The sequence below is a fragment of the Chinchilla lanigera genome, unplaced genomic scaffold (assembly GCF_000276665.1).
Source record: "Chinchilla lanigera isolate Chin_1 unplaced genomic scaffold, ChiLan1.0 scaffold00110, whole genome shotgun sequence".
Lineage (NCBI taxonomy): Eukaryota > Metazoa > Chordata > Mammalia > Rodentia > Chinchillidae > Chinchilla > Chinchilla lanigera.
Window position 1 is genome coordinate 3917248 of NW_004955511.1, and position 12266 is coordinate 3929513.

Consider the following 12266-nt stretch of genomic DNA (forward strand, 5'->3'; position numbering starts at 1 on the left):
TCTTTAGGCTCCTAAGAAAATGAACCAGTTTGAAAGCTGCTACTTGAGGCTTAAAAAAAAATTTCTTGGTTTGTTATAAGTTATAGTGATTACTTTCTGCACACTTGATAGAATTAGCCAAGAGGTGCCCCATTTGTTCAATCGGGCTCAAATCAGTGCTCTTTGCTTAATCAACTAAAGAGCTTTAATGCCCTCCCATCAGTCATGGTGGTTCACTATAGCATGATTCTCGGACACCGATGGGCACGTTCCTCTGGTTTGTGTAATCTGAGGAAAGCATCTGAGACTCTCAAAGAGAAAAAGAGTTCAAGTTATTATCCTCTGAAGCACCATGAGACTCCCCACCATTAATGCTGGGCTAACATTGTTTCAGTGACTTCCTACTACACACTCAAACTTTTCTTGATCTTCCAGGATTTTCTTGTTATGGAGACGGTTTCTGGTAAATGGTACATTTAAAAATCTCAATCTATGTAATATTAATTAGTCTAAAAACCAATAATGGCCAAATTGATTTCAAATAGCCAAGAAGTGAACTGGAGAGCAGGGTCAGAAAGGAGAGGCAAAGCTTGGAGCACACAAATCACCATGCGGGTCGGCTAGTCCAAAACTGCATACATAGCAGCACCACTGACCCACGCAGGACTTCAGTAACCATGAGCTCAGGGGCAGAAAAACGAGTGCCCAGGAGAAAGCACACGGTCCCTTTCCATGGCTTTCCTCAGGGCATTTTTAATCTCCTTATTCCTAAAACTGTAGATGATGGGGTTCACCAAGGGGATCACCACAGCGTAGAATACGGATACCACTTTGTCCCGGTTTAGGGAGTAGCTGGAGCTAGGTCGCATGTACGTGAAGAGACCCGAGCCATAGAAGAGGGTCACAGCAGTCAGGTGAGAAGCGCAGGTGCTGAAGGCTTTAGTCCTACCTTTAGCTGAGCTGATCCTCAGGACTGCAGCAACAATGTGCCCGTAAGAGATGAGGACCACAAGGACAGAGAGCACTCCAACCACAACCCCCACACCTGGCTGGTGAAGGTGTCAGAGCAGGACAGAGCCAAGACCGGAGGAAGATCACAGAAGAAGTGGTTGATCGTGTTGGGTCCACAGAAATCGTGGTGATAGACAGAGTATGTTTCAATCACAGAACTAAGGAATCCACCCACGTAGGCACCAGCCACCATCTTTAAACAAAGCGCGTGGGACATGAGGGCCATGTAGAGCAGCGGGCTGCAGATGGCAGCGTAGCGGTCGTAGGCCATGGCTGCCAGGAGAAAGCATTCAGTCAGCCCCATGCCGCAGAAGACGAAGTACTGCGTGGCACAGCCGAGAAAGGAAATGGTTTTCTGCGTAGTGATGAGGTCAGAGAGCATCTTGGGGGCCGTGGAGGACACGTAGCAGGTGTCCAGGAAGGACAAGTTACCGAGGAAGAAGTACATGGGACTGTGTAGGTGGGAGTCCGTCCGGATAAGGACGATGAGGCTCAGGTTCCAGAGGAAGGTCAGGAGGTACATTCCCAGAAATAGCACAAAGAGGAAAGCCTTCATTGGAGGATGATCTGAAAACCCCAGGAGGATGAATTTTGTCACCACCGTGTTGTTCCTCAGCACGGCCATAGGTTTGCTTCCGACCTAAAAGAAACAAGTGCGTGGTCAATTAGATTGTGTTGGCTATTTTAAGAACAGAATCTCCCCAGAAGTTCGGTCAACACCCACCTACAATTCCAGCCACCTTCGAGGCAGCACCTCAGAGAAAGTCACCCTAAAGTGACCTTTTGGCACCTTTTCAAATCTGCATGTTATCTACATTGTTGACTGAAAGAGATCTCTTTAATCCCAGCACTTGAGAGGCTGAGGCAGGAAGACTACTGTGAGTTCAAAGCCAGCCTGGGCTACACAGTGAGTTCAAACGCAGCCTGGACTACACAGAAAGACCCTGTCTCCAAAAGGAAAACAAGAGATCTCTTTAATAGTGTCTGGAGTGACCAGGAGTTGGCAAACGTGCCTTCTGCTCCCTTTCGCCTTGAGAAGGGCTGTTGGAAGCCGCTTCTCACTTCTGAAATGTGAAGTGAGAGGCTTGGATCAGGTCCGTTACAAGCTCCTTTTGGAACTGGATTTGTTATGGATTTTTTAGACTTTCTGAATTAAAGATAGAAATCATATTAAGATAAAAATAATTGGGCACTGTTATGCTTCCTGAATCTTTAATGAAAGAACTTAAGGTAAAGGAAGGAAGGGTAGGGGGCTCTCATTTTTTACATATTTCAACTTGAGGAAAGGAGCCCAGACAACAGCCTGCCAATGCATTCTGCTAAGTTGTGAAGCTGAGAAAAAACTGTATATTATATTTATGTTTATATACATACTTAAGACTAGAAAAATGTTTGTAAGTTTTTATACAAGTCACCTAGAAAGGTAAAATTTTGGCCTAACCCAATCTGTGCCACCAGGGAATAGAAGGGCTATGAAGAGGCCTTTCAAAGTGAACTGAACCTAGGCAAACCATGATGATCAAGAACTAGTTAGAAATGAACATTCTCTAGACAATAAAAGCTAAGGAAGAGAGGGTTTATTGGACACTGAAAGACAATGACTTGCAAAGAACAACTTTGATGTCACTGGGTCAGATCAGATTACTCTGGAAACAGGAGTTAAGCCCATACACAGTTAGCAATTAAGAAAGACAGAGCGGATCCCAAAATACCATCAAAATGAGAAAAGATAAATGGGTGTAAAAAGGCAGAAGTGCCTGGGAGAAGATTCCTTGGTGAGATTAAAATGTCGCTACTTTATCATTTGTGGGGAATTTGATTGGCCATGTATGCTTGTAACCAATGGCAACTATCCAATTGTGTCTTCCGGTCACTCATCATATTAAAAGCTAAAACATTTCAAATCTTCCCAAAGTCTCTGATTAAGCACCAAAATCGGGAAGAGCCAAGACTGCTCACTGACAGCAATATATTTCTATCAAAAAAGGAATAAGATACTTGTGGTGTTTCTTATCTTAATGAAACCTTCCCAACAGAGTGTGCCCCATTCCGAGGCAGGAAGGGAGTCGTGTCTGTTCTGCTCATGAGTGTGTCTGAACACCTGCAATAGTCCCTGGGATGTGGGCTTCCAAGCAATGTTGAATGAACGCTTACCCTTGGAGTTTAGCAAAAATGTCTGGCTGAGGAGATATTACCGAATTTGGCTATTATTACAATAATAAAATATATAATAAGATGTAGTCACTCACAGTATTACTCATGTAATCATGAATAGTTGTTTAGCCTTTACTATGTAACAGGTAGTATTTGAAGGGCTCTATTTAAACAAACACACTGGTTCATCCCTGCAGTCTCCAGACAGATATGAGTTGGAACTGAGTGAAATTTTATAGCTGTTTTTGCTGGACAAACGAGATGGAGGAATGAGCTGGACTTACTTATTTTAGGCTGAACTGTCCTGGGATCTGGTGCCACAGGAGAAACACTACTGTCTGCTCTGCTCCCACAACATCTTTTGCAGACTTCAGTTCGTCTGTCTTTTCTTTTGCTGTATGGCTGGCTCCTGGCTCCATTGACTGTCTTTTATTCACTGTCTCTGGTAAACAGTAACGCCTGCCCTGGAGCCCCTGCCCCTCTGTTACCAAGTCTTCCAAGCGACCTGTGGGGGTTCATTACGGTAATGGGCAGAGGTCGCCACATTCTCCCTTGTAAAGATCTCTCTCCTCTCCTCTCCTCTCCTCTCCTCTCCTCTCCTCTCCTCCCCTTTCTCTCCAGGTTCAATGTAAAAAGCCCAGCAATCATTACAGCTGCACATTTGGGGCTCTGTTTGTTCCCTGGAGTAATAGTGAAAAGGGCAACCACCCCACATCAGAACCATCTTTCCAGTCGCCTCCCTGCCTGGGGACCTCAGAAGGTTGGGATCATTAAATAGAGGTGAAGTAAAGTCTTTGCCCAGTGCCTGATGAACAGAAATCATTCAGTGAATGGAAACTAATAACATTGTTAACTCAGCCTCTTGGGTCAGGACCAAGAAGTGCCTTTCCTCTCCACCTGACTTTTCTTGTGCCTCGTCTTCACGGTGCTGGAAGTGATTCCTTGCCCCTTTAACGTCTAGCTGCCCCTCACAGCGCCGGCACCACCTAGAAACGTCAGTGTGCACAGCGCAGCTAACTCCCCTGGGCCTGGGCAGCTTGAGCTTGCTTCCCGAGGCCCCCGAGCTCCAGAGGTCTGAGCTGTTCAGATTTTGATTTCCTGGATTTTTTTAGTGCTTTTCTTCAGAAATAAAGTTTATCAAAAAGAGTGGGAGAGAGACAGAGAGAGACAGACAGACAGAAAACCTGTTTCATGGAAACCAAGTTAGCAGTTCTTGGTCTGAAAAACAATAAACAAATAACAGCAATATCTTGTGTATAAAGCAATACAATTGCTGGGACCTTTGCTCTAAAGGTAATAGGATTAATTTAGGGACAGAAATTTCCTAACTAGGACCACAGAGAGAAAAAGAGGTCAGTGACTCCCAAAATCAACCATGACCACGAAATGGTGGTGCATCTTTTAATCAACAGAAACATAAAGCGGCCCAGGAGACACTGGGCTGAGAGAGTCAAGCCAACCAACTACGAAAGAATTTTGATACTTGGTTCAATTAAGATCTGGGAAATTTAAGAGTTGATCCATAATTATGCTCTGCCAATAGATTTCATCCATCGTGCCAACTCTGACTACAGTGATAATGACTATATAAAATAAGGTGGAGCGCTTTCAAAGTGTATTTTTAGGAGTGGAAGTATCTTAGGAGTGAAGAACAAACTATAAATTAGCAAAGTCTGCATCAGAGAGGAAAAGGGAGAGTTCAGCGCACAACGGATTTGTCACACTACCCTACAAGAAACTGGAGGATGAGGTAGAAAGTCACCTTATTAAATCTAGCTGGGTAAAACCATAAACTTTCTAAATACATTTACTGCAAAAACTCTAACCTGAAAGCCAAATGTGGTGGTACACACCTATAACACCAGCACTCAAGAGGCCGAGGCAGGAAGACCATGAGTTCATCGGGGCAGTCTGCCCTATATACAGAGTTAAGGGACCACGTGGACTGCAAAGCAAGGCCCTGTCTCAAATCAAAAGAAAAAAAAAGAATTTGATCAAAGTGAACATCAGAAAGTATCAAAGCAGATATATCACACAGCAATGTGAAATACCTACCATTATTTAATGCACCCTAAAAATTTTAAGATGGTGTTACAGTTAATTTTAGGTGTCTATTGGAGTGGCTTAGAGAATATCCACATAGCTGGAAAAGTGTGACTTCTGGGGACACCTGAGGACATCTCTGCGGGAGTCGGTTTGGAATCTGTGAGCTGAGTCAGGACAACCTCTCCTTGTCCGTCTGATGGTCACCATCCAGCTTGAGAGCGCCTGGGTGCAACAGAGAGACAGAGGACGGGCCAATCAGTCTCCTCGGGAGCTGCGACACCCACCTCCTCCCACCGCGTACGTCAGAGCTCAAGGCTCCCACCCTGTGGACCCCGGGCCTCGCACTCGAGGGCCCCGGGTTCCCAGGCTTTCCCTCAGACAGAGTCCACTACCGGCCCCGGGGTCCAGGGCCATTGCACCTGGGCTGAGCTGGACCGCGGCTTTCCTGGTTCTCCGGCCACATCAGCACATAGGCCAGTTCCCTAATCCCTGCTCTCACCCACCAGCACACACGTCCTACTGCTTCTGTCTTTCTAGGGCATGCTGACTAATACATGTACCGAGTTGAATGCTATGTGGTTTTATCACAAGTAAGACAGCAAAGAAACCAGCACAAACACTAAGTAAATTCCATAGAGAATGAAGCGTTTAGAAGTAAAACCGTTTGGACACTGCACTCAAAATTTATCTTGCTGGGATCTGATACACTTTAGAGTCTGCTCTCTGACAGATTCTCCTAGAATAGTATTTGCTTTTTAAGCAGACATCATTTATTCATTTAACATTGGAGCATAGCTGTTTTAATAAATTTATCTGAATTGTTTCTGAAGTAAAACCCAGGAGAAAAACCAGAGGTACTTAGCAGTGAAATATTACCTTGATCTCAACTGGAGTTTGAAAAGTCATCTCAGATTGTATTTCTCCCACTAGCAACTAGTAAAAACTTCAGCTTGATATAGATATAAAGCCTTTTACCAGATGGCCCTAACAAATCCAAGATAAAGCTGCATTTAAAAGTTTTAGGGATCTTTTAAAATATATGCAGAGGAAAAGTACATGGAAATAGGAGCTGAATTTCTATTCCCACTTTGGGAAATCGGGCTATTGATCCCTAAAGGTGTCGATTCATTTACTATGACATTGAAGAGCTAAGGTAAAAAAAGAACCCTCTGAAAACCCAAACAGCTTGATTATATCTAAAATAATTCTGTTAACAAACCTCATCGCCACAAGAGCTGACTAGTTTAGACCCTCGTGGAATGTTGCTGCCACCTATCGGAAGCGAGCCTGCATTGCACAGCCGGGTAAGACCCGACCTCCCAGCGCGAAGACGCCCAAGAGACCCCAGCTGCGTACTAGCGACTGACCAACCTCGCACACACCACGTGCTCCGAGCGCTTACCGGGCGCTCCCCGAGCACCTGAACTAAATGCTGTTGTGAAGCTGTTTTCTGGAAAAGACCCCACACCAAGAAGATGGGCAACTTACTGAGCACAATGTAAATAGAGAACGGCAAGAGCAGGAAAATAGATTTAAATAAAAGTTACGTAATCGACAACAGGAGGGTCGCAAGTTCACATTCAGTGCATCATTGTGAGAAAATCAGATTTTAACTCTTTAATAAGAGTCATGACGACATATGGAAGAGCGGTCAGGAAGAATGGACATAGCAAATATAGTAACCGACCGCGGAGCCAGGCGGCATGCGCGGGAATCCCGACTGCTCCCACTGCGTGATCTCGGCACCTCAGTGGGGTTCCCATGAATGCTCGCTCCATCTCTGAACCTACACCAAATGCACCCACTCCGCGCAGTTGGGTGGAAGTCACACAATAGGCAACCAGAAGGAACGCGACACGGGACAGGTCGGCATTTGATTTTTACATTTCACATTGGTCTCAGAATAAACACCCCAGCTGTAGTATTCTGGTATTAGTTTATTGTAAATGGCATGGTAACATACATCATTGTCCCCACAGATAACCTTATGTTTTTAATAAATACCAGCTAACTATCCATTTCCATTAAAATGCCATTCAGTTTGAATGTGGTTTGTTAAAGGATTTCCCTCCTATCGAGTCACTGCACAATATTTTATAAATAATTACCTTTGCTCTCTTTGTAGTTTTTATTCCATTCTTAGCATGATAATGAGCACTGGCTATTTGTGAACATTATAAATTTTATGCTTCTAAAACGCACTTGAAGATGTTAGTTTCTCTTGGAATTTTCAGATAGGACTTGTGCTAAAAAAGAACTATTAGGAAATGTTAAGCATTGACTCCTAATCAAATGAAAATACCATTAACTATTCATACAGTAAAAGTCCCAAGGAAGACATAAGGTAATCTTAATGCAAAAAATAAAGCAAAATTTTTCCTACACGTCAAGCCAGTTGAAGACACATATGAATCAACACCAACTGCAGTATGAAGTTTCTGAGAAGCATTGGACACGTCCAAGTGTCTGTCTATCGGAATTTCCCCTGGGGACTCTCAAAGGAAGTGTCCCCCAAAGAAGAGAAGCAAGATGCACTCATCCAGTTTCAGGACAACGTTCTGGCCTCAAAGAAAAAGAAGAATTCAAAGAATAAGCAGTTTTAAATCCTCCTTCAACCCAACCCACAGATGCATCCCTCAGTCCTGACCCAAAGGGACTGGAAGAAGAGTAGAAAGAGGAAAACAAAAAATGTTCATGACCCTTCCGGTGTACTAAACACACAAGGAGTACTGTTGTGGGTGGCTCACGCAGACCCCAAGAATGACACTCCCAGGGCAGACATCTGTCCTCCGGTGCCAACACCTCTGTCCTGAGAACGACGTTAATGTGCTTAGGAGTTAGGGACGCGGCAGTCATCTGCAGGAAACACCATCTGCTCCCTGGCAGGAAGGAAGGGAAGTGATCAATAGCACACTGGGAGGCTAGTATGCAAAGGCACATAAGGTATCCCCATGGCTCCGAGAACTAAAAGAATTTTGGAGGGATACTGGGGCGGGAGAAGGAAATCAAAGGAATCCGGGGTAGTGTGGGAACCTGGGGAAATGGTCATGTTCAATCTTCCAGCTCTTGTGGTCAGGAGCCATGACTACGCACGGCTTTGTTAACTGAAGTCGTGAGAGCAGAAGAAAGAGCCTGGGTCAAACGTGAGGAAGGAGAAAAATAGAGCACCAAAGACAAGATTTTGAGGGAAATCCCCGACATTTACAGGACTAGAAGGAGGCAGAAAATCTGAAGGTTACAATTAACATACCATGACTCTGTCCGGTCTGTTCCTCTTTATTACAGTTCGTATCTAAAATGTCCTCCGAAGTCTCCTGCATCCAGGGATGGGGCTTTTGGAAGGTGATCGTCTCCTGGGGTGCATATTCATCAATGGATTTATCCACAGTTGGGGGCGTCTGGTCACTAGAGAGGTGAGCTGGAAGGATCTGTCTCTCCCTGGCTCTTTCCTTTTCTCTCTGCTTCTTGGCAGCTCTGGGCTGAGCGCTCTTTCCTCAGCTGCACCCCTCTTCCGTCTCATTTCTGCCTGGCAGCCAGATGGCCACAGGCCAAAACTGTGAGCCAAAATAAACCTTTCCTCTTTAACTTGTGAGCGTCGGGCATTTTGTCCCAGTGGTGGGAAGTGAATGAGACACCCTTTTCTACACACGTAGGAATGAAACAGAAAACAACAGGACCACTTTGGAAAATATTGCCATTGTCTTTCAAAACTGGGCATAAACTTACCACTCAAAGATCTCACTTCTGAAGTGTGGGCAAAGATCTCACTTCTACAGTGCAATAAATATCTGTCCTCTGAAATAAACTTGTATGAAAACATTTACAGTACCTGTATTCACAATGACCCCAAACTGGAAACGATGCAAGCATTCTCCAACTGTAGAATACAGTGCTATCTCCACACAGTAGAATTCTACAGAATAATGAAGTGGAGTGGGCCAGCCAGACTCAAGAGAGATGTGTGTGAATCTCAGATGTGCAATGTTAAAGTGAAAAAAGCCAGACTCACACATACTGTCTTTCCTGCTACCTTTGTATGCAGACCAAGCCTAATAAAGCCAATATTCTTATTTCCCTAAAACTTTTGATTTGTTCCTCTAAATTATGGCAGAAAAGACAGACCATCTGGATCATACAAATACAGGTTACTGTTTAACCCAGGAAACGTGTTATAGAGACTCCCAAATGATCAATTTAAGAAAGTATGCCCACACTTCAGAATATATGAATAAATTTCACCAAATGTAATGTTATAGAAGTTTCTTCTTGCTAGTTATTTTTTTTCCTTGCTTGATAAATACTTACTAGCCCCGTGAGAAGCAATGGCCTTATAGACTGTGTCTTACCTCAAGGGCCGTGGTACCAGCCCTGACTGCTGACAGACCATGATTAGAGCCAAGGGTCAGCATGCTGCAAAAGGACCTGAGCACAATGTGACGTTTAAGAAAAGCAATTATTTTTCCCAAGTTGGAAAGACATTGCAGAATTATTTTAGGAATATCCTGGGAATGAATATAGGTAGATGACAGACAGATGATAGATAGAGAGATGATAGATAAATAGATAAATAGATAGATAGATGAAAGACAGAGAGAGACAGAGAGAGTCAAAATCAATCTTGCATGCCTATATTTGTTTAACTGAGTAACCAATTTAAAGATAACAATATGTAATGCAACAGTCATTGTTAATTTCCTATCCTCTTGTCTGAAATTCTGTATTGCTTCTATTGTTTTGGTGTTGTTTTGTTTGTGTCTGTTTATTGATTAATGTGTTTTTGTTCTTTTATCTTTAAAATAAAAAAAAATGTATATGCACCTTCAAGAAAAGAGAAATGTATGATTTTTTTCCCAGCAGATGGTGTTACCCTAGTACGGGGATCCTGAAGGATGTTGTATATCACAGAAAACCCACCACACTGCAGGCCCTTAGAGAAGACATTGAAAATGCACATGCAGCAACCTCACTGGACCCAGGCTGCCCAATGAAGAAATTCCCCATCCTAATAAACGCCTGGAAGCTTTGAGCACCTGTTGAAGCTGTAAAGGCCAAAGGTAACTTGTATTAATCTCATGATGTCTCAGTAAATTTAGTATTAAAATATTCTACAAATTTTTCTTTTCCTCGTGTGTATATATTTTTAATATGATATAAAAGATGATTCAACAATGCAAATTAACACATATAACGGAATAAAGACAAAAGCTACACAGTCATCTTCACAGAAGATGGTTAAAATATATTTTATATATTCTATACTTTGCATAGAAATTTCTTCTGTCAGATGCACTACTTTAGTACTGTTTGATGCCATACCCTGAACATGAATGTATAGCACATGCATGTATCTTGGAACTCAGTTGCACATACGTGAGTTGACGTGGTCAGTGGAAAGTCAATTTATTCACCCAACTTTTCTCTGTAGGAACCTACTCTCTTCCTCCAGGAGAAAGACATTAGCTATAGGCCTTTTCCCCTTATAAGGTTAAAATAACATTCCAATATGGCTTGGTGAAATAAATATAAACATGTAGGACTGTTATTCTAGCGGGGACCTCACAGAAATAAACAGTAACGTTGGGTCACACACTCAACAGAAAGCAAGTTGTGGATGGAGGGGGCAAAACAGGGTCTGATTCACTTGTTTTTTTACAGGAAAGGGAGAAATCACTGATTCATCCACTGTATAAGGATTTATTTATTGGAAAGTAGTTCTCTTCATTCATTTATTCATTTATTTTCACTGACTAATAACAAACTATACATAGTAATGGAATACAATATGATATTTTGAAACAAGCATACTTAGAAGAATGATTAGATAAAGCAGAATGATTAAATTAACATAACCACCACTTTTCCTCCCTAATGACTAAGAATGGGCCAGTAGACCCTAACTTCTAACGGTTCTCCTACACACACCTATGGTAGTGCTGCCCAGGGACAAGGCTTTACCATGTAGACATTTAGGGAACATTCAACAAACCTCCCTCCTTGTTCACCTTAAGTTATCTTTGGATATTTTTGGCTCCAGAAGAATTTTAGGATTATTTTTTCTATTTCTGTGAAAAAATACTTTTGAAATTTTTATATAAGAGTTACATTAAATCTTTGTATTTCTTTAGGGGAAGTATGGACAATTTTACAACATCAATTCTTCCATTCCACACACATGGATATATTTCACTCATCTGTATCTTCTTCAGTATTTTTCATCGAAGTTTTATAGTTTTCAGTGTATAGATTATTTTCACTTTCTTTTTTAAATTTATTTTTTTGGACTCAATTGTAATGAGATTGTTTTCTTGGTTGTTTTCTGAATAATTCATTTTAATGTATAGAAACAGTACTTATTTTTGTGTTGACTTTGTGTTCCAGAAGATCCTGAATTTATGCATTAGTTCTAACAGTATTTTGGTGGAATATTTAAAGTTTTCTAAATAAAGACAACTTATTTTCTGTTTCAGATGTCTTGTTCTTGTCTAAGTGCTCTGGCGGGGATATCAACTGCTCAGTTGGATATAAGTAGTGTGCATGAGCGTCCTTGTCTCATTTCTGTTAATAGTGGGATGGCTTTGGTGAGGGAGTACTGGGAATCAAACCCAGGACCTCATGCTTGCCCCAGACAGGCACTGCACCGCTGAGCTATATCCCTGGCCCCAGTGGGATGGCTTTTAACAATTCATCATTGAGTTACTATTAGCTGTGGGCTTGTGCAATGTGGATTTCATTGTGTTGAGGTACATTCTTTCTATACTTACTGTTTATTATCATGAAAGGGTGTTAAACTCTGTCAAATGCCTTTTTAACCATAGATGGTAACCATAGATGTGGTTGCATGGTCATTTTAATTGAATAGGTAGAGATTTCGGTACGAAGGAATCACCTACAGAGAGAATTGGATCAATCCCTAATATTACCTCTAAATTTTTGAAAAACTTATCTAGTCCCTGAATTTGTTTGCTCCTCTGCAAGGGGAATTTTGGAGGATTTGGTAAGTATACACACACACACACACACACACACACACACACTGAAGTGCGGTGCTTAGCACATAATAGAGGCTCAATAAGCTC

At 42.3% G+C, this 12266-nt stretch overlaps 1 protein-coding gene across 1 annotated transcript; it reads right to left on the bottom strand.

Annotated features, from left to right (window-relative positions):
* Positions 1 to 662: 662 nt before the first annotated feature.
* Positions 663 to 1615, bottom strand: LOC102009529 (olfactory receptor 5A2-like). Its single transcript, XM_013506389.1, is given in 2 exon segments — positions 663 to 1024; positions 1027 to 1615. Coding segments are annotated over 2 exon segments (951 nt in total).
* Between the last annotated feature and the right edge of the window lie 10651 nt (positions 1616 to 12266).